This window comes from Furipterus horrens, unplaced genomic scaffold (genome assembly GCF_987537825.1).
Source record: "Furipterus horrens unplaced genomic scaffold, mFurHor1.1.pri manual_scaffold_11, whole genome shotgun sequence".
In the NCBI taxonomy this organism is placed as follows: Eukaryota; Metazoa; Chordata; class Mammalia; order Chiroptera; family Furipteridae; genus Furipterus; species Furipterus horrens.
The window spans coordinates 70,442,609-70,465,811 of NW_028327181.1; the positions used below are offsets into that span (position 1 = coordinate 70,442,609).

Here is a 23,203-nt window from a genome sequence, read left to right on the forward strand (position 1 = left end):
AAAACAATGGAAATGTCCTTTGATAGATGACTGGATAAAGGAGATGTGGTACATGTATACAATGCAATACTACTACTCAGATATAAGAAAAGATGGAATACTGTCATTTGTGACATGGATGGATCTTGAGAATGTCTTACTTGAAAGTCAGAGACAAAAAGTGAAGGGCTGTATGGTTTCACTCATATGTGGGACTTAAAACTAAAAGCAACAAATAAAACCTCATAGACACAGACAACGCTGGTGGTTACAAGAGGGAAAAGGGGGTGGGGAGAGATAGAAGAGGATTAAGGAGTCAAATACGTGGTGCTGGGAGACTTGCCTTTGGGTGAACACACAATGCAATGTACAGATGTGTTATAGAATTGTACACTTGAAAGCTATATAATCTTATTAACCAATGCCATCCCAATATGTTTAATAATTTTTTTTTTTTTCAAAAGGCAGTAAAGCCCTGGCTGGTGTGGCTTGATGCTGGCCTATGAACTGGAAGGTTGCTGGTTCAATTCCTGGTCAGGGCACATGCGTGGGTTGTGGGCCAGGTCCCCAGTTAAGGCTTGCAAAAGGCAACCAATAGGTTTCTCTTGCATACCAATGTTTCTTTCCCTCTCTGAAAACAAATAAAAATCTTAAAAATTAAAAAAAAAAATAATAAAAACTCTCCCTGTTGTAAAAATGCAATTCTAATTCAGTAGGTCTGGGTAGGGCCTGAGATTCTGCAATTTTAGCAAGCTCTTCATGATACCCAAACTGACCAAGAGAAACCTAAGTGCTGTGAAGGCTGACTAGTTTTTGCTGTTAACTCTCCTACTGCTGTACGCTCTGCAGGAAGGGCCTCTGGAGGTGACAGGCCTGTCAGGAGGACTGAGAAGTCTCAGGGTTAGGAGATGGAAATGTGGCTTAACCAAGCAGGTTATACAAGAATCACAGAACTTTTTCATGTTGTCTTTAGCGCCCCAGGCTAACAAATCACAAAAACATTCAGTCCTGCTGACTTTGAGAAACACAGCACACCCAGCAGACCATACGCCTCGACTGCCTGCTGGTTCTGAGAACCTGCATCTGTGCTTCTACGTGGCCCTGCTGAACCAGAAGTGGGCGACAGTGACAGCCAGTGTGACAGGGAGCCCCCAAGGCCACTTCCCCTGGTCCTTAGGTTTAACAGTGTCGGTAGGGTTTAGTCTTCGTTCAGTCTACAAGGGTTTCCCTCCATTGAATAGTCCATCATCCCATGGTCAGAAAAATGTCTTCTGTTTCATTTTTGTGGTGGGGGTAGGTGTTGCTTTTCTTTAATTATACTTCGGGGTCTCAAAATCTAGATGGACCTCTGAGGGATCACAGTCTCGGGCAGCTCCACCGTTTTCCAAGAGTCAAGGTCAGGGGTGGATGGATATAACAGCAAATGACCTTCTTTCTAGCATTTCAATGTCACCAGCCCCAAGGTGACATATCTGAGGCCAGTTCCCTTCCAGCTTAACCCATGACACCTCCACCATGTGCCACTCAGAGAGGGTGCCTACCCATGGTGTCCACGATGAGATCGAGCTGTCCATTATACACGGTCACGTTGACCCCGGCCTCCAGCAGCTCGTCCACAATGCTGACGACGGGCTTCATGAAGTCCCCCTCCATGTTCAGGAAGACGTTCTCAGCCTGGCCTACATGTGCAGAAACAGAAAGAGGTAGCAGCTTGGAGTCTGCCAGACCAAGAGACACCTCCAGCCCAGAGCCTCCTGGGTTCTGGCTCCCAAATGTAAGCCCTGTGCAGCGCCTGACAAAGGCTGAGTGACAGATGCTTCACCAACGGCGACCGACCGACCTGGGTATCGGTGCCTGGAGCTGGTCACGCAGAAGGGACGCATGAGCAGCGCATGCGCTCCGTTCACTCAAGTGCGGTGATGACAGCAACAGCATTTTTACTGAGGAACTGAAATCTAGAGAAGGGCGATGCCCAAGGCATCAGGAAGGCTCTAAAACACTCATGAAGGGCCAGCTTGCTCAGCTGGTTGTTGTGGTGCCCGTACACCTAAAGGGTTCGGGGTCAATCCTGGCCTAGGATGTTGGTTCGATCCCTGGTAGGGGCACATGCGGGAGGCAACCAATCAATGTTTCTCTCTCACATTCTCTCTCTCAAATCAATAAACATATCTTTGGGTGAGCGTTCAAAACATTAAAATAAATACGTAAATAAATAAAATACTCATTAAGCTGGTCCTCTCAGGGAACAACCTGGACTCTGCGCTGAAGTTAGTCTTCCTCCTTTCCTAAGTAACACTAGAGCCAAGTTTCAAGCTCTGAACAAGTGGGGCCACCCTAGAGGTAAACCAGACCAATTCCAAGCTAGCCCTCAGTAAAGCGACATGGAGGACGAGGCCCACGTGAGAGAAGGTGACCGCATGGAGGACTGGCCCCAGGCGAGAGGAGATGGCCAGTGCTGCATTCCCGCTGGACTCCTGACCACCACCACCACCATCACAATACTGAACAATAATGACAATAGTGGCTATACTCATTCTGATCTGCCAGTCACTATGCTAAGTAAGTACTTTATAAGCAATACCTCACTTCCTCTTCTTTACTACCCTGGGAAGTAAGGTCTCTGAAGTCTCTTAACTGGTACAGTATTAAAGAAAATAAGGCTCAGAGAGGCGAAGAAACATGTCAAGGTTGAAAAAGTTAGTTGACAACAAGCTGGGATATGAACATAAGCCTGGCTGACTCCAAAGTATGTAGCCTTAAACCATAAACCAGAACTCAAGACACTGGGCGTATTGGCCAAGAACACTTTATCCCGTCTAAACCATACATAGACACATCTGGAGCCAAACAGTTTTCTATGAGGCATCATTTGAAAAAAAGTAGTCGCGGCCCTGGCTGCTGTGGCTCAGTGGATTAAGCATCGGCCTGTGAGCTAAGTGTTGCCGGTTCGAGTCCCAGTCAGGGCACACGACTAGGTTGCACGTCAGGTCCCCAGTTGGGGGTGCCAGTGAGAGGCAACCACACAGTGATGTTTCTCTCTGTTTCTCTCCCTCTCTTTATCCTTTCCCCTCTCTCTAAAAAAATAAAAAATAAACAAATAAATAAAGTATTAAAAAAAAAAAAAAAGTAGTCGCCTGGCCCATCTAGCCACCCTGGGCAGGGAGGGAGGGTCCCTACCACCTGAGAAGCTGGGCCTGGAAAGCACCACCATCAAGATAAAATTAAAAGAGTTGAGCAGCAAATAGGAATCTTCTGCTGACTGTGGGTTGCGGGTGGCCCGTGTCCCCAAGGAAGCCAAGGCCAGAACCGAGCCTTAGCCTTTCAGCAGCTGTCAAGGGGCCACTCTAGAAAACCTCCAGACCATAACGTTGGGGTATTTTAGACACAGACAAAACCCTCCTCAGCTCGGAGTGTTTCCCTTCCAGGAGCCTGGGCATTCCACTTGCTCCCAGCCTTTCCATAGGGCTAAACAAGAACTTAACTAAGACCTCTACCTGGCCTCGGTCTCTGAGGAGCCCAAATATTTCCCCACTATGGCCTTCAGGCCAGAATGTAGTAAACAGCTGGATCACATAAAGAACTGATCAAACCTGTCCAAAAGGACCTTTGTCTGGAAGTCACACCTGCAACCAACTGTGGCGCTGGGCATGGCTTTTCTTTCTTTCTTTCTTTTTAATTTAGAGAGAGGAAGGGGGAGAGAAACATCAATTCACTGCTCCATTTATTTATGATTTCATTGGTTGATTCTTGTATGTGCCCTGACCAGGAATCTAACATGCAACCTTGGCACTGGTTTATCAGGACAACACTCTTAACTAACTGAGCGACCTGGCCAGGGTCAGGCAGGGCTTTTCTAAATCTCAATTTGCTATTATGGAAAAGTTCAAACTGATACAAAAGTAAAGAGAAGGGTGTGATGATGTTCCCCACATACCCCACACCTGGCTTCAACTATGACCAACTCATAACCAACCACTTTATTTCTCCCCCAACCAACCCCTTACTTTGAACCAAATCTGGCATGTTAATCACCACCAACAAAACCCATTCTACAAAGTGAGGCCTTTGAATTTGCACCTTTCTTCGCCTCCCTCCAACGCTACAAGGGGCACTTAATTAGCACATGTAAGTTACCTCCCCAGGAGCAATCCTCAGGAATAATTTTGAGCTTCGTTCTGATGGGACCATTCATGAGCTGACTTAAGTTGTCCTGATTTAGGTGTCTCACATGGCGCTGGTAAAGATGAACTGAAACAAACTGGTATACAGTGAGTCAAAGGAGTGAACGTGAGACCAAGAAGACATCTTTTCCAAGCTGCCGGGATGCAGTGGGTAAGAGGGAGGCTTTCAGCTGGCAAATGAGAAGCATCACCTTCATTTACCCCAGACGGAGGAAGAAAGTCAGAACCACGTTGATAGAGAAGCAGATTTATGAGTGTTGATTGCTGCATTTTAAGTACTTTGGGGTCATGGAGACTGTCCAGCATGGCCACAAGAAATCAGCTGCAAAGTGGACTCTAGAGGACTCCTGCAGCCTTTATACACCTCTTACAGAGGGCAGATGCCAGCACTAGGCACCCACGGTGAAGCGGCGGCAGCTGAAAGACAGCTCCTTCCAGCCTACAGGAGAACCGACGTAATTCAGTGTGCAGAAGCTGGTTTGCAAACTTCAAACATACTATGCCATGTGCAAGAAGCTAGATGTCAAAAGACTCCCTACTGCATGATGCTATTTCAATGAGAGGTCCTGAAAAGGCAAGTCTAGACAAACAGAAAGCGAGGTTGCCCAAGGCTGAATCAACTGCAAGGAGACAGGAGGGATCTTTCTGGGAAATGTTCGAGAACTGGATTGTGGTGATGATTGCCCAACTCTGTGAATGTACTTAAAACCATTGAATAGACACTTAAAATGGGTGAACTTTATGGTATGTAAACTATACATCAATAGAGCTTTTTAGTCCGGTGACAGATGGTTACTAGACTTACTGTGGTAATCACTTTCTAAGGGATACAGATGTTGAATCACTGTTGTATGCCTGGAACTAATACAATATTGTATGTCAACTACAGTTTTAAATAAATAAGTAAACAAAATAAAACTTTTTAAAGGAAATTGGTTTCATCTCACACAGAAGATGAGACAGGATCTAGCAACTTCAAGGCTCACTCACCTAGGTGGCTCTGGGTGAATTCTAGGCTTGACTTCATTGCAGACACGGGAACATTTTTAGTTAAGATGTTATAGAAGTTCACGCCATTTGTGTTCTGAAATAGAAGTGCATTTGGCTGTTTACTTTATGTCTTCATTATTCATGCTGCAGAACAGAAAAGCACCTGGCCCTGTATCTTTTTCGAGATCAGCTTTCTCTTTGTACATCTGCTTGGACTGGAAAGAAATGCACCTTGGCAGGCTCTGTCAGCCCAGCCTCCTGGGGGTAATGAGCAGCTCATGAGGGGAGCTCAGATGCTGCAGGAGAAGATCACGGCCCATGTGTTCATCTACAGGGAGAACGAGCTGCAGAGGGTCCCGCACACTCGCATCCTCAGCCAGTGCGTTCCTCCCTCTGGCTCGCTGGGGTCAGAATGCTGCTTGCCCGGGATCCAAACACTCACCTCTGCAAGACATTGTTTCTCACAGAACCCATACGTTCCATCAAGGGACAAGCAAGTCTTGCAGGCCTAGGTGGCTTTCTGACCCTGTCACTGCTCATATACATCAGGTTATCATTAATCATGGTATCTGGGGAGTCTCAGGATAGACCCTGATCCTGACGAAACCAACCATGGGCCCTACATCCATGGGCAAAAACCCCTGGGCTGGCCCCCAAGCATGTACCCTGTTACCTGTTCAATGACCATTTCTGCTTTCCCCCACAGCTGGGTGGCCTCTTTGTAGAGTCCCTCATTTACAGCGTTCAGGACCTGCTCTGCAATCTGGGACACTTCTGCCAGACCTTGGTCATCGAGAAGAGACTGCAATGCAAATCAAGAACACAAATCTGGCTTTGCTACGGTTAGGGATGAGAACAGAAAGAGTGAGGAAGAGAAAGGGGAGTTTACATATGAAAGTGTCTGTCACAAGGCACATATTTATTATGAAAGAAATACAGCAAAACAACTTAGTCTAGATGGTGGTATATGGATGTTCACAGTGATCTTTCGACTTCTGCATATTTGAACATTTTTGTAATAAAAAGTTGGGGGGATTAAAAAATTGTTTTTTATACCTGGAGATATGGGATGACTGTGCTGCTATTTCTATAAATTTGTCCCTGAGGCCACCTATTGCTTAGGGTCTCCCATTTGATATGGACTAAAAGTCCCTCAGGAGCATTGTCAACCAGAGGTACACTCAGCTAGCTTTGTCCTTCCTGAAGACAGAGCCAGAAGAGGTCGGCTGGGCTGCCGACTGCAGAGGGTGCAGAGGGTGCAGAGGTGATGAGGCCCCACCTACTTACCACGCTGTACAGGTAAGGTCCCCAAGAGAGCACCGAATCTAAAGGAAACCACATACATACAAAATAAGTCTATCGTGGCTCCGTCCTTCCAAAGGAAAACCTTGCTGGCCTCCCTCCCAAAGCAGAAAGAGCCAGAAGCGAGAAACCCGGTGGCTTCACATCGAAAGGCTCCTTCACTCACCAGGGCCCATGCAGGCAAGGGTGGGACGAGAGCGAGGGGGGGCCTATGCTGACTCAGGGCTAATGGCACATGAATTTGGCCTGACGCTGGTCCAGGGAGTGAGTCACGGCCAGTGATGGCATCCCCACAGGCAGGCTGTGTTTATGCAGCGAAGGCTCTTATCTGCAGACTTCTAGGCTTAATGACAGCTGGAAAAATTGACCCCGCCCTCACATTTCTGCTCTACTTCCTGCTTGCTCCTTCAACGTGGGGACACTTGCTTCTGCCAAGTTGCTGATTAAAGACGACAACTAATGATTTCACAATTCAAGTGCCTGTGGCTAGTACTGCCAGTCAGTTCATTTCTATTCCACAAATACATTGGCAATTTACAAAGGGTGTGAAGCCAGTAAGGGGCCTTAGAAGATGGAAATATGAGTAAGACAGTGCCTGCCTGCAGAGAGAAGAGTGGAGCTGGCGTTAGACAAGTTCCCCATGAACATGATGCTGAATGAGAGACACGCCAGCCAATAAAGTATCAAGGATCACAAGTTGAGAAGCACAATTAAATACGTCCCTCTTTTGCTTGAAAGCCTTCAGTGGTAACCTAAGTACATATGTTTCAAATAACCCCAGTTTCGCAGAATTTTAATCTAGGTATTAAAAGAAAAAATTCTCTGGTGAAAAATCTTTGGGGTTATGCAAAATATGATGCATTTCCTTACTACAGAACCTCTCAGAGCCTTTGGGGTGCCTACAGAGGAGGGGGAGCCAGTGTCAAACACTTTCAAAACTTAAATTTGACCACAGAGCCCTTTGTATGGCACCTCAGTGGACCGGTCTGCTTAAGGACACCCTGAGAAATGCGGGGATACCAGGCCCTCCTGAACTGACCTACCCACTGACCTCTCCCGTTAACCTTTAAGCCAGTGCCTTAGTTTCTGGAAATACAAAACTGTCTCAGAGTCTCCAACGCATCCCACTGCCTGCTTGATCTACACCAGGAATCGACCAACTTTTTCTCTCAAGTGACAAAGAGTAAGTATCCTTGGCTTGGCAGGTCTCTGTCACAACTACTCAACTTTGTTGTTGCAGCCTCCAAACAATATGTAAATAAATGGGTGTGACTGTCCCCATACAAAAATTATTTACCAAAGCAGGGTGCCAAGGCCACCTTGACCTGCAGGTCAGTTTGCTGACCTCTGATGTAGACCTGAGATGTCTGCAATGATGGAGATGTTCTATATCCGTGTGGTCCAAAACAATAGCCAATAGCCACATGTGACTACTAGGCACTTGAAATGTGGACAGTGCAACTGAAAGATCGAAAACTTTATTGTGCCCTGGCTGGTGTGGCTCAGTGGATTGAGTGCTGGCCTGTGAACTGAAAGGTCACTGGTTCAATTCCCAGTCAGGGCACATGGCTGGGTTGTGGGCCAGGTTCCCAGTTGAGGACATGGGAGAGGCAACCAACTGATAAGGTACATCAATGTTTCTCTTTCTCCCTCCCTTTCCCTCTCCTTAAAAATAAATAAATAAAATCTTTTAAAAAAATGTTACATGAGTAACTGAAAATCTTACAAAAATCAACTGGACTTTTATCAAAATTAAAAAGAAAATTTTATTGTATTTTAATTAATTTAAATTTAAATAGTCACAAATAATTCTATGGCTACCTGATTAATCTGTGCAGATCTTGTAGAGGACATGCAATGTGTCTTTATATATCTTTCCTGGCACCTAACTCAATACCTACTACCTAGCAAGCAATTAATAATTCTTCATGAAATTAATAGTGCTTCTCCCTCAAAAACGGAGTACTTCTGGGATGAAGTAGGGTGATACTTAAAGTGGATCTGGGAGGAGGGAGTAAGATCTGGACAAAAATTTCATAAGGGGAAGTGGGTTATGGCATGGTGAAAAAGATTTTGGACAAGATGACTAGCATTTGTAAAGCCGTGAGGTTAAACTTAGTGGTCTTCTGGACTTCCGGCCAAGATGGAGGCTTAGACGGACACGCTAGGTCTCCCTCAACAACTATAGAGGAATACAACTACTTCAAAACAAAGGATAACTAGAAATTCCAGAAAATAAAACTACACGGAAGCCCAACATATGAAGTTATAAACCAGCGGTGCCATTTGGGCAGGTAAGAGTTAAAGAAGGCAAAGCTGTTTGCGGAGCGGCGGGGGGGCGGGGAAAAAATCCCGGAGGCAATCAAGCCCCTGGCGTGCGCGACTCCAATCAAGCCCCTGGCGTGCGCGACTCCGGGCGCTGGGGAGAGCGGCCGCAGCATCACCTTGAACAGTGAGGCCCAGGGGGGCGGGAGGACGGATCCCGGTCTCCTAGCTGAATAACTGTGTGAATCCATCTTGGACCCCCGCCCCCACAGAAAGCACCACAGGGCTGCGAAATAGGTCGCAGACAGGCACTGGTCGCTAATTTGTGACGCGTACACAGGCACCGCCCCGGACAGCCAGCCCAGGAAAACAAAACGCATCTGTCAAAATGTGGCAGACAAATATAGAGATCCCGGTGGCACAACTCACCAGACAGCAGATAGAGAACCTGACAGATGAACAGATAAGAAACCTGTCAGAGGCTCAGTTCTGGGCCATTGTTATCAGGTGGCTTACAGAATTCACAAAAGAGCAGGAAAAAGATATGAAAGAAGCGAAAAACTTTCATAACGAAAGGAACAAAACCACATACGAGACAGATGGTGAGGAATCCAGAGTTCATTTCAACAAACTGGAATATGGAGAAGGAACAAGCAGTCAACCAATGCAGCGAGAGGAAATAGGAAGCAACAATGAGAGGATCAGAAACCTCTGGGACAGCTATAAAAGGCCCAACATAAGAATCATTGGTTTGCCAGAGAATGAGGAAGATGAACTAGAACTTGAAAAATTGAGTGAAAATATAATAAAGGAGAACTTCCCAGACTTGGGGAAGGGAATAGACATGCAGGTCCAGGAAGCAAGGAGAGTTCCCAAGAGACTGGACCCAGGGAGAACCACTCCAAGACACATTATAATCAAAATGTCAAAAATTAAGGATAAAGAGAGAATCTTAAAAGCAGCAAGAGAGAAGAAAAGAATTATGTACAAAGGGGTCCCAATTAGACTATCAGCTGACTTCTCAAGGGAAACACTACAGGCAAGAAGGGACTGGCAAGAAATATTCAAAGTACTGAAAATCCAAAACCTACAACCACGAATACTCTATCCAGCGAAATTGTCATTCAGAATAGAAGGACAGAGAAAGTGTTTCCAGGACAAAATAAAACTGAAAGAGTTCATTAGATCCAAACCACTGTTATATGAGATGTTAAAGGGACTGGTTTAAAAAACAGAAGCTAGGGAGATGAAACAAAGGCAAACGAAACAGGCAACGAGAGTGGAAAAGGAACTGTGGGTAAGGGAAGCATAGTGGGGGGAGGTCAACAGGGAGGGGGAGTGGGGAGAGGGAGGGAGATGATATAGGAATTGGGGATCATGGTAGGAGGGAATGGAATAGACGGAGAGAGATTGGGAGGAACTGTATGCACAACTAATGGACATAATCTAAAAGGGGGGGACAACTGGAGGGAGGGGGGCCACCGGGTGGAGGGGAGCAGAGGGAAGGGAAATTGGCACAAATGTAATATTTTAATCAATAAAACACATTAAATCTGAAAAAAAAAAAAAAAAGAATAAAGGTTGCAAATGCTGAACAATAAAAAAAAAAAAAAAAAAAAAAAAAAACTTAGTGGTCTTCTGGAAGCAGTGCAGCGTAATGATTAAGGGCAGGAACTCCAGTGGCTGCTGCCTGGGTTTGAATCTGGCTTTCGTTGTGTGACTCTAGAAAAACTGCTTAGCCTCTCTGAGTTTCACCAGCTCCAAAATCAGGATACTAATAGCATCCATCCTGCGGAGCTGTTGTAAGGATTAAGTGAAGTTACTAACACATGTAAAGTGCTTAGTGTTGTAAGGAAACTGTGATGAGACCCCAGGAGGAGGCTTGGCGGGGCAGTGCTGTAATTTTGAGGGAGGCATCTGTCAAGAAACCTGCTGGACCCTCATGCCTCTGATCAAGGCCTCTGCAACTTCCTGGTGTCCTAAGAGGTCCAGCCCTTTCTCAGTGATGACTCAGTCTTGGTTAGGCCATCATTCCCTTTGAGATGCCAAGAATGAGGGCAAGAAATAACCATTCCAAGTAGCACCAGCATACCCTGAATCCACTGGGGACATGGCTCTGTAAACACATACACTCCCATGTTACAACCACCCTGAATCAAGACAGAGCACAGACAGCCTAGAAAGTTCCCTCGTGTCCTTTTCGAGCTTATTCCCCTGCCTCCTCCCCAGGCAACTCTTCTGATTTCTACCTTTACAACCTGATTTTGCCTGTGAAAAGTCCACTTTTGCTAGGTAAGAGCAATAGTTCTCAACCAGGGGTAGTTCTGTCCCCCAGGGGACATCTGGCAATATCTGGAAATATTTTGGGTTGTCACACTGGAGTGGAAGTACTGGCATCTCAGGGCAGAGAATGCTGCTTACATCCCACAAGGCACAGGACAGCCCCCCCACAACAAAGAATCCAATGACTCAAAAGGTCACTAGGGCTGAGATTCTGGATCCTGTGTTAGTGTCAACCCACTGCAGATGTCTCAAGTCACGCCCCAGATGTCTGCAACATAAACAACCCTTATCTGTGCTCCCAACAAGGACGCTGATGCGCAGGTTATGAAACTGTGAACCTGAGTGGCAGGACCTGATGGTAACCTTGTCTCATCACCAGCAAGAGCAACAGATGGGAATTTCACCTCAAATGCTCATGCTAACCTCAGGGTGGTGGAGGGGACAAGATGACAAACAGACGTGGGTTTGAGTTGACCAGGCCACTCATTCTGTATGTCACAGGCCAAATTGCATCATCTCTCGGAGCCTTTAGAATGACTTCTACTGTAAAATTTGATTCTTTTGTGATGAGAATCAAATGAAGAGAATTCCGGTCAGTCCACAGCAGCCCATGGTAGGTGCTGTGTGAGTTCTCATCCCCAAATTTCTCGGGTGGCCCTGGGCACACACATTCCGTATTAACTTCTCCAAGGACCAAGAATAATCCATAGCCTTATTCTTTGAAATGGATAACACAGCCCAAAGTCCCAGGGAAGCGGGGGAAAGGAAGGAAAGAAATGTCTAAAAATGCCATACTTACCAACCGGGGAGATCCAGGAGTCACCCAAAGCAACGCCAGAAAAGTTGCACTTGATGGTCCCTTGCTGAATGGCCTGAAAGAGGAGGAGCCAAGAAACATCCTTGCCAAGGGGACTCGAGGGCCTCCATCCCTTCCTCAACACACCGCTTCCACAAGCACAGAAAACTTCTGCCCACCTTCCCCAAGACTCCCCAAGTGTCCGAAGACCTCCGATACCCACTAGAGAACAAGAGTAACTCTTTTCTGACACCATTTGCAAAATGGGTGGGAGCTGTTGAGTTTCTCTCTACTCTTCACAAGGGTGTGGGGTCCAGTGCACCCCTATTTTTAGGAGGGACACTGCCACCCTTCCGTCCCGAGGTCTGATTTCCCACCAGGTGCTCAGTGGGCTCCTTAGGTACTGTCCTCACTGTGCATGCTGCCGTCACTGAAGGGCTGGGTGGCCTCCTCAGGAGGCCCTCGAGGTGGGATGATGCTAAGGACTAGGACCTGATGCTCCTCTGCCCGCCCCCCCTTTTTTTCACTTAACAGTAATGCAGTATCAGACAATTAGAAGCCATCTAAATATCAGAGGATAGGCTAAATTATGGTCATCCCCACGGTACATGATACAACTTAAAAAAACCACGAGGAGGCTCTTTATGAACTGATATAAAAAGATCTCTAAGGTATATTGTTAAACTAAACAGAGACATATAGAATAGTGTGTAGTATACACTACCATATGTATAAAAACAGGACAGTAGCAAATATGTAAATTAGCTTTCACAAGCATGACACACCTCTGGAAAGATAGTAACCTAGGTCGCCTTAGGGCCAGGGGACAGCCCTGTGACAGTAAACCTTTATCATTTTGGGATTTTGAATTATGTGACTGCACAAGCTATTCAGACAATTAAAATAAGAAAATAGGGGGGTGGGATTGCTGGGGGAGGGGTGGTGCTGGACGGAGGGGAGCAAGGGGGGAAAGATTGGAACTATTGTAACAATATAATCAATAAAATAAATTTAAAAAATAAAATAAAATAAAATAAGAACACAATGAATATCCTGACTTTGAACATTAAAGAGAAAGAATTATGCATTTTTCTGGCTTTTCCAGAAGGAACTTATTTCAAGTTCCTGATGATGAGGGAAAGTTCCGTTTTCTAGAGCAATACCAGCTAACAGACATGAACAAAACAACGGGAGAAAAACATTGTTTTGAAACGCCTAGGGAAATTACTGACGTACACGAGAATTAAAAATTGATGTCAAAGCCATTAGCTGAAAAATGGATTAAGGACAGGACATCCATATAGTGTGACTAACACACCATTCAGATACCTTTCTGTCTGGGGGTGGGGGGGGGGGGGAGTTCAGTGGAGGGATCAGGCTAGACCTAGACATTACGTGCCTTCTGATTTGAACCAAAGTGATGTGCACAGCAGCACCTGTATCAGAGGTTGGCAAGTTTTTCTATCAAGGGCCAGACAGTAAATATTTTAGGGTGTGTAGACCAAATAGTCTATGTTGCAATTACTCAACTCTGCTATTGTACTGCTTAAGCAGCCCCAGGCAATATGTACATAAATAAAAGTTCTAATTCAAGTTTATTTGTAGACATTGAAATATGAATTTTATGTAATTTTCATGTCATAAAAAATTATTCTTCTTTTACGCCTCCCCCCGCCCACCAACCACTTGAAAATGTAAAAACCATTCTACGCTCACGGGTCATGGACAGACAGGAGGTGGGCTGGATTTGATCTACAGCCGGTTTCCTGACACCTGGACTATTATGATGGATTTTATCCAAAACTTTTACATTGACTATATAAGGACTTTAGATATAACTTCTAGTTTTGTAGGAAACACAGCAAAGGGAGGAATAAACTAAATAATACCGTGAAGATGTTTCCTGACAAATCCAGAAATTGGGATGTTATACAAGTTTAGTAGTCGGGTCTCTTTACCAATTCAGTATCATAAAAAAGGGACTGTGCTAGACGGAGACACATTGTAGGGACATCAGAGCCAGAGGTAATTCATGGATCCGAAGTGAGTATTAAACAAAGTGGCTATAAAGGACATGTTAGGGTCATCAAAGGAGCCTGAATACTTGAGAGGAAAATTTTATAAAATGGAAAGATGAGGGCCAGAGATTGGAGAAAGCAGGCTGTAGACATTATGTATAATATGCTCTTGTATTGGCTAAAAAATTATTTCTTTATGGAAATGCAGAAAAAGATTTCAAGGATATACTAAGGTGGTAACAGTAGAGAACTCTGGCAAGAAGGTGACATTTTAATTGCTGTATTTTCTAATTTTCCGTTACACACATACAGTGCTTTTGCTTAAAGGTTCATTTAAAAAAAATTAATATTAAAACTCACACAAGCTCACTGTAAAAAAATTTCAACACACAGGGCCCTGGCTGGGTTGCTCAGTTGGTTAGAGCGTCATCCAGATATGCCAAGGCTGCGGGTTCGATCCCTGGTCGGAGCACATACAAGAATCAATCAATAAATGCATAAATAAGTGGAATAACAAATGAATGTTTTTCTCTCTCTTGCCCCTTTCCTCTCTCTCTCTAAAATCAATAAATTAAAAAATACATTTAAATGCAGAAAGACACCTCTGCCCCACTTCCACCCTTACATTTGCTAGTGAACCAGTTAACATGTTATTTAACCTTCTAACTAACCCTTTTCTTTGCTTTCACAAGTATATATATACACACGTATACACACATGTATGTATATATATATATAGAACTACCCTTTTTATTTTTTCTTCAGAACTATCCAATCTTTATGATGGCTGCAAAGTGTTCCATCCTGGAAAGATACACCTATTTTGTTTAAGTAATCCTCTATAAATATCCATGGGCTTGTTTTCAATTTTTGGCCATTGTAAACAATGGTGTACTAAACATCCTTTGACACACACATGTATATAAGTATTTCCACAGAACAGACTCCTGAAGAGAAATTATTGGGTCAAATAATTTTAAAAGTTGACAGATTCTGCCAAATTGCCTTTTTAAAATGATTTATCAATTTTCATACCTACCAAATAGGCATGAGAGCACTGATTTTCCTGACTTCTTACCAAAACTGGGTGTTACCTATCTTTTAAATATTTTCAAATCTCATAGGTTTGGCTTACTAATAAAATTTGAGCATTTTTTCATATGTCCACAGGCTATTTGTGTTTCTTCTATAAATTGCTTGTCTGTACTTTTTATCAGTTTTTTAGTAAGCTATTGTCCTTTCTAAATGGATTTACTGATGCAAATACTTATTCTCTTAAAATTACTTATAGAACTCTGAAAAGGTTTAAATTTGTATGTGTTCTAAATATGTCAAACTTACCTCTTTTGGTCTTTGGGTGTCTCATCTCATGAAGGAAAGCTTTCCTATCCAAGATTATAAAACTTTTCTCCTATATTTTCACGTTCTCTTATAGATTTTAATCTACCTAGAATTGATGTTTTATGCAAGAATTCAACTTTACTATTTTCCAAACTGATAGCCATTTACTGAATATTCTGTTTCCCAATGATGTGAAATGCCACCTTATCTATATACAATCATAAAAGAATTGATATATATGAATTATATACATATACCTACACAGATACATACATAAACATATAAATATATATTAAATCTGTTTCTAGACTCTTTATCCTGTTGCATTTAACTTATCTGCCTGTTGCTATGCCAGCACCACCAGCTTGTTTGGTATCTGGCAGGACAACCTTCCTGTTCTTTTTGAAACTTTTCATGGCTATTATTTTAGACTTGCTCTTACTCTGTATGTACAAGGTCCTATTCAAAGTACATTCAATATCAGGTGAGTATAAAAAGTAACACAACCAGTTTCTGTCTGAAATCAAAGCAACAAAGTTATCTTCCTTGTTACCTTATGAAGTTCTAAAGCGATGCCAGCAGCCATTTTTCCTCCGTAGGACTCCGAGAAAATGTAGAATGGAATCGTCTAGCAAGAAAAGAAATGTACAAAGAATGAAACATCCTGAATACCTTTTAATTCACACCAATTAATTTAAAATTTCTACTGCATGTCAAGGCCCTACAAATCTGCTTTTCATTGCCTTTCTCTCTCCCCATATCTGGTTATCACATCTGATTAGAATACTGGCTCCAGGGTCATTCCTTCAAGCTGAAAACCCCCTCTTGTGATGATAGAAATAAAAGCCCACAACCCAATCTGGGGCATAAAAAGGCAATCAGCAGGGCACCGAACTCTTGGGGAAGTTTATTCCGATGGATGCAGTGTTACTACTGTCAACCCCTTTGCTATTCCCGAGGCTTTGCTTACCTGGAACTCTTGGCGGCAACTGAAGAAGGATTCCAGGAGAACCATCATGTCGGATGCCACTGTGGCAAGGTCTTTGGCAAATGTGCCATCCTTCTCCACATAACTGAACCCGGTACCCACGGGGTTGTCCACAAACAGGAGGCTGGCAGACTGGAGCTATGTGCCACAGAGGAAAATCAAACGTTACGGTCAGGCAGTCAGTCACTAATTATCTTTTGATCATCTTGTATGAATAGAAACCACACATGTGAAGGTACCAGTGGGCTTATGATCTTGTTGCTAAAAGGGATTTAAAAAATAAGGAACAGGGACTACTTAGGCAAAGAAAAGGAAAGGCAAGAAGGAAAGATTAACATATACCTGGGGATCAGAGCATCTAAGCTGTCACTTTTCACACGATACAAATGTCCTAAATGTGACATGTGAGTGCAGGTAGAACCGTACATCCAAAGTCTGAATACCACACATCGGCTTTCTTCCAGACAAATCCAATTTCCACACTGGCCTGGCTTCCCTGCAGACTACAAGAACAGAACTTATTCTAATACCTTCTCCAAAGAGGCTTAGAGTTATAGAATTTTACACCTGGAAGGATCCATAGTGATGACACAGTCCAGCCATGTCCTTTACTGATCAGGAAATGAAAGCCCAAAAAGGGCCTAGGACTCGTCCAAGGTCAAAAACTTGGACAGGTAATGGCAGCATCAAGACTAAGGCCCAGGTCTCCTCACTCCTCATTCAGGCTATCCACCCCAGTCATATTGCCCTCTTAGTTCTGGGAGGTGTGGGGGACAAGCCAGTGACGCACTCTGCTGCTGCCAGCAGAAGTGAGTACAGGATGCTCCAGGCTCAGGGAACAGCATGTGCAAAGACCCTAAGGCAAGAGTAAGTAAAAGGAAGACCAGTGTGGAGACACACAAGAGACTCAAAGGACTCGGAGGGGTCATTAAGGAAGAGGTGATCCTGCAGTGGGCCTTAAAGGACAGGAGATGGGAAGATGGTGAGTTAGGTTCGTGAATGGGTGGCCACAGGAATGGCGTCCAAGCCAAGGAAACGGCCCACACAGAGGCCTGCAGGTAGAATGCATGTGGACAGATGTTGAGGGATGTGGCTGGAGGTACACAGAAGCTAGCTTAGGCCCAGGAATTGGGGTCTGATCTTGGGGGTAATGGAAAGATGGTAAACTAAGAAATTATTTGCACTGTAGAGTATAACTCAAACAGCATATGGAAAATGGATTTGAAAGCAGCCACTAGCAGAAATGGATGAAGAATATTAACAACATTTGGGTATAAGCATAGTGCTAGCGTATGACCCAGCAATTCCACTCTTAGGTATATACCCCCCCACAAATTAAACATAGGCGCTCAGACAAATATTTGTACAACAGTGTTCCCTGCACTATTCACAATAACCAAAAGGTAGAAACAGTCCCAGCGTCTATCAACAGTTGAACAGATACACAAAATGTGGTCCATACTTACAACAAAAATATTATTCTGCCTTAAAAAGGAATGAAGTACTGATATATGGCACCTGGCTGAACCTTGTAAATATTATGCTAAGTGAAAAAAAGCCAGATACCAAAGGCCACATGTTGTATGATTCCATTCTTATAAAATGCCTCATATAGGCAAATTACTATAGACAGAAGGTAGATTAGTGGTTGCCCGAGGAGGGATTGGAGGGTAACAGCTAAAGGGTATGAGTTTCTTGGGGGGATAGGAAGGCAATGAAAATGTTCTGAAATGGATTGTGATAATGGTTATAAAACCCTGAATTATACTAAAAGCCACTGAACTATACACTTTAAATGGGTGACTTGTGCAGTATAGGAATTAATTTTAATAAGCTTTTTTAAGAATTCATTTTTAGGCAAAAGTGAGCAGGTGGACAGTGGGACTGACCCAAGGTTGGATGTGGCAGGTCGCAGGGGAAGGATAAAAAGAGCCAGGGAGTGGGGGTGGGGCGCGGGCCAGAGAGTGGTTAGGGGAGGAAGTGCAGCTGGGAGTGAAGAAGAGGGGTGGAGACAGAGAACAGAGACCTCAAAAGGGCAGAGAATAAGGGGCAAGGGCAGGGGGAGGAGATAGGAGAAAGGATGGGACATTGCGGCCAGAGGGTTGGATCCTGGAGTCAGATTGCAGAGACGGCCAAAATGTGGGTACTGACAAGGTCCAGGTTGTCTGCTAGAGTATGTTTCTGTGGACAAGTGGGGAAAAAGGTCACTAAGGGCAGGAGAATGGGAGAAGGAGTGGGGCGAGCAGGCCTGCTAACTTGACCCTGCCCAGCATGGCATGGGCCTGGCAGGGCTCAGCCTGGGAGGGCAGTTCCGTTTGGGGCCATCCTCACCGTACCCAGGTAGTTCTTCGTGGCTTGAGATTACTGTCAAGGGGCCCGATTTCCTCAAAGTTTCCAAATCCAGTACTGGATCCACCTGGACCACCCTGTGGAAGAGAAAAGAAACAAAAATTAATCTCCAGAAAATGTGAGTTAAAACTTACATCATTACAGTGATGACCACGTTCACGACAAACAATTGATGATTTAGTGATGGCTGCGTCAACCCTGCACAAAGGCACAACTGATCTGATGAACCAGGGAGACCCCTGGGAACTGCTGAGTCTTTGTAAATGGACCATGCCTTGGTAAGGGTCCCAGAAGGGACTTTCCTACCTCTGATTCTCCAAACTTGAATCCTGGCCTGCCATGGACCTTCAGACCATCTTGTTGAGCCCCTCCCTCAAAAATGAGCAGTAAGGCTCAGGGAGGGAACTTGGCAATTAGGGGCTCTACCAGGACTGAACTCAGGGACCTGGGACTTGCCACCTTGGAACAGAAGAGTACTCCCATTCCCCTCCTCTGCTTTTGATATCCCGCTGTGGTGGCAGGTGATGCCCACCCCACCCCCAGCCAAGGGAAGCGAGAAGCTGGCTGGAGGACACTTTTGCTGTATTTGAGAACATCTTACTACAAAATCTTTGTCTAGAACTTTGGGATGGGGTGCTATTATGGCCAGGAGCAACCCAGTGACTCTGAAATAGGTAAATGTGTCAGTGAGCCAATCAATATGCTGAAATGGCTTGAAAGTGTAGCTAAAATAGCTCACTACGTCAATTAGAAGTGACCTGGATTCTCCAAGACCTGCCCAGAGAAGGCGGTGCACATTTCCTCAGGAGGCTGCTAAAATACAACAGATCTCCTTTTAATCTAAATTAGTAATTATTTCTTCCTTAACCATAATCTTTTTTTCTTCTCCTTTGGGCTTCTGAGGAAATGAAGAGCAAGTTAGTTAGTTAGTGAGCCAGTTAATAACCCTCCAATAGCATCTCAGCTCCCAAGGTTAACCTAACCAAAGGTCACAAAATGGATGGTGAACCATGCAGAGATATCAGGTGCCTGTCTGAAAGGGGACCACTGCTGCTCAGCTTTGGGACAATGAGTTCAGGGCTCACGTTGCTACACCTCCCGATTTTTGGAAATGTTGGCAAGTTACTCAAATAAAACAATGACCCTGCTCTGCAATCAACCACAAAGAAGGTTTGCAACTTCTACACTCAGTGGTCTTCAGGCTGTATTCCTGAAAACCCAGAAAGTACCCGAAGGCAGTGTATGACCAAGGGGAGGTTGAAAGGGTGGGACTCAGCATGAATTTCACCCTGGGTTCAGCACTTCTGCTTTTGCTCCTATGTAAGTTTTCACTTGGGGGTGGGAAAATTCTGCTAATTAATAAAAAATTAAAAGAAAAGTCCCTAGATTAGAAAGCCAAAGCCCAGAAAAGGGAAGTGTCTTGTTATAGCTCTTAGTGACAGGAAGGCATTGAGTACTCAGGTCCCCTGACTGCCAGGCCTGGGCCTATCTACTGCAGGGTTCTCCCTGACAACCTGCCACCCTGGAGCCACACATATAGGTCCTTCTTTTGTCACATTTTCATATCTGCACCCCTGGCTGAGCCTCAGCCGCAGCTCCTCAAAGGAGCTTCTGGCAAACTGCTCGTCTTTGCTCTATCCTACCAGATGGGCCCCATGGACCGAGACACTGGGAGGCTGCTTATGGTTACCGACATTTTTGTAGGAAGTGACATTTGTATCCCATGCAAATGAGTACCAGGGTGCCCTATTTACTGGTGAGCAACCTGGGGCCCCAGCTGGGCCCAGGCCTACAGTTTCCAGAGGCTGAAGCAAGACCATGCTTCTCAGCCCCTCCCCTAGAGATTGGTCTCCAGGTGGGTGTGGACCATCTCTGTCCAGATATTTTAGGAATGCAAGGAAGAATCTTTGGCCAGCTCCCAAATACCTCTTACCCAGTTCCATGCCTTCCATCCTACAATCAGAGCTCAAGGTCAGAATGCAAACGCATCAAAGGAGAAGGCCCAACATTTAATACTAAGGTACAAGAGGCTGGGTCCTTTCAAAAGATCAGTTTCCTGAGGAGCAGTAAGTCAGGGTCTGGGAAAGGATTGGGAAAAGAGGAAGAGGAGGGGCCAGCCAGGGTACTTCAGTCTGCTTTGGAACCATTCCAAAGACTTTCTATCAGTATACAGTCAAATTTGTCTTCAGGAGTTTCCAGTAAAGGTTCCTGCCACTGACTGGGCTCATTAAACAAACAAACAAACTGGTGAAAGGCTAGAACCCCCATTCTCTGATCTGCCCTCCTTAGTATACCGCTGCCTTTGTCTGCTTCAGAATGATGCAACCCCCCCAAGCCTGGGCGGGGAGACCACCCACCAGCTGCTGGATCGGATCAGTCCTTCACCACTGGCTGAGCTGAGAGCCCTTAGGAGCAAGCACCATGTTAAGTGGGGGAATCTTGGCCTCAGACCTGGCCAAGCAGTGAAGCCACTTTTACCTGAAGCCACATAACCAAGGGCAGTTCTGAGAAGTTCTTGCAGGGGTTGGTGGCATAATAGAGCCACCAGAACATGTGGGCATCCTTCCGGATAGTCACATAATCCCATACTTCTTTGCCCTCATCTGGCGGCAGGTCGATATTGGCTCCTGAAACAGAAGCACAATTTGATTTTCCTGAAGGATGTCTAATGTCTGGATAAATTCCAAGTCCAGCAGAGGTGGCCATGCCAGGCTACAGATGATTTGCTTTATATTTTAGGCAACTGAGTCACTCCCCTATATTGTGAAAATATGGAAAAAAACCCTGAGTTATTAAAAAAAAAACAAACTTCATAGGAGTCTGGAGTCTTCTACATTTACCTCTATACCCTCTATAATATTTGGAGTTTTAACAATAAGCATAAAACACTTTTGTAATTTTTTTTAATGATCTACATTTTTGGGAAAAACAAAAATCTGAAAATGCAACATGCTGGATTTTATATTTTATTTAATATAGGATTAAAGAGGCATCACAAATTAGTGGGGCCAAGATGATTCACTATATTATGCTGGGGCCACTGTTAACTATTTTGAAGGAAACAAACAAAATTGTATGTAGTCCCTCTCTTAACACTATAAACCAATATAAATTTGAAGTGAAGCAAGTATTTCCATTTTATTTATTTAAAAAAATTATATTTCTTGATTTTAGAGAGAGAGAGGGAAGGGGGGGGAGAGAAACATCGATTGGTTGTTCCACTTATGCATTCACTGGTTGCTTCTTGTATATGCCCTGACCAGGGATTGAACCCACAATTCTGGCATATCAGGACGATGATCTAACCAACTGAACTACCTGGCCAGGGCAAGAATCTCAATTTTAAATATTAAAAATATGAAAATATAATAGAATTTTTTTTTCTGATCTCTGGATGGGGAAATGATTTTAAAGAAATCATTTATAGCCGTGGCTGGTGTGGCTCAGTAGATTGAGCACTGCCCTCCAAAACAAAGGGTCACCAGTTCGATTCCTGGTCAGGACAGATGCCTGGGTCGCAGGCCAGGTCCTCGGTTGGGGGTGCGCGAGAGGCAACCACGCCTTGATGTTTCTCTCCCTCTCTTCCCCTCTCTTTAAAAATAAGTAAATCTTTTAAGGAAAGGAAAAAGAAATCATTTATAAATATGAGAGACTATAAAGAAAAATATCAAGAGGTGAGGATAGAAACTTGTTACATTTGTGTATGACAAAATTTCTGTACATCAAAAATAAAATGAAAACAACAAAGATGTGAAACTAATATGAAAATGGGTAATTTTCCTCACTTATGTAGATCAATTTTAAAATAAAAGATCCTAATAGTTAAATGAATAAAGTTCACAAGGAAATAATTTATGAAGAGGGAGTATGAATGTCTGACAAATTTGTGAAGTAATGATTAACATCCCTAATACTCAAAGACATGAAAATTAAGACAATAATGAGGTCGCTAAAGAAACCTCTGCTTATTTGATAAGACAAAAAAACCATGATGGCACTTGCTCAGTGTGCACAAGGAGACAGGAGACTGGCCCTCAGTACTGTTGGCACGCGTGCATGCTGGCATAATGTTCTGGGAAGACAGTTTGGCAAAAAAAAAAAAAAAAAAATCCAAAGCTGTGTGTGTGTTCTTTAACCCTACAACTCCAATTTCCTTGATTAACTTTTCTAGCACCTGCAAAATATGTATCAGAAAAGGGTATGTTAAATATTTTCTATTTCACCTTTGCCAACACCTTTCAAGTTACAGTTTTGTTTTGTTTTTTAATACCAGTCTGGACAAAAAGTGCTGTTAAAAGGTGACTTAGGAATTACTCTTGGTGATTGGAGCTTTCTGCCTTTTACTTCCTCCTTTCTTAAATTTCAAGCCTCTGCAGCAAGTAAAAGAACAAAAAACTAGTCTCCGGAAGAGAATGGAGTAGATGAGGAGACTATGCAGTTTGTGACTGGTCAGGCTGCAAATAAGAAAATCAAAAGCGGCTAGAGGAGAAAAACAACTGCTGGAATATAAATGTGGCTATAAGAGTCTATATATACAAGTAACACAAGAGTACGGTCTCCTTGAAAATGACAGATAAGGCTCTGGTCCCTTTGAACCTGACCCCTGGCACTCCTCTCTTCCTTGGCAGTGACCACTGTTAAAATTTGGGAGCAATGTATTTGACATTTCCCAAACACAAACTGAAGGGCCTATGATCCCCATTTTACAAAA

General features: G+C 44.1%; 1 protein-coding gene across 1 annotated transcript in view; it reads right to left on the bottom strand.

Moving 5' to 3' along the window:
- Positions 1-23,203, bottom strand: part of SCPEP1 (serine carboxypeptidase 1) — a 29,549-nt gene that overhangs the window by 5,545 nt on the left and 801 nt on the right. Inside the window, exons 2-11 of the mRNA XM_090291438.1 lie at positions 20,971-21,119; positions 18,480-18,569; positions 16,126-16,281; positions 15,709-15,783; positions 11,800-11,872; positions 6,438-6,475; positions 5,824-5,952; positions 5,151-5,244; positions 4,114-4,227; positions 1,521-1,658 (exon numbers count right to left, since the gene is read on the bottom strand). Coding sequence (XP_090147564.1) covers positions 1,521-1,658; positions 4,114-4,227; positions 5,151-5,244; positions 5,824-5,952; positions 6,438-6,475; positions 11,800-11,872; positions 15,709-15,783; positions 16,126-16,281; positions 18,480-18,569; positions 20,971-21,119 — 1,056 coding nt within the window. The remainder of the gene's footprint in view (positions 1-1,520; positions 1,659-4,113; positions 4,228-5,150; positions 5,245-5,823; positions 5,953-6,437; positions 6,476-11,799; positions 11,873-15,708; positions 15,784-16,125; positions 16,282-18,479; positions 18,570-20,970; positions 21,120-23,203) is intronic.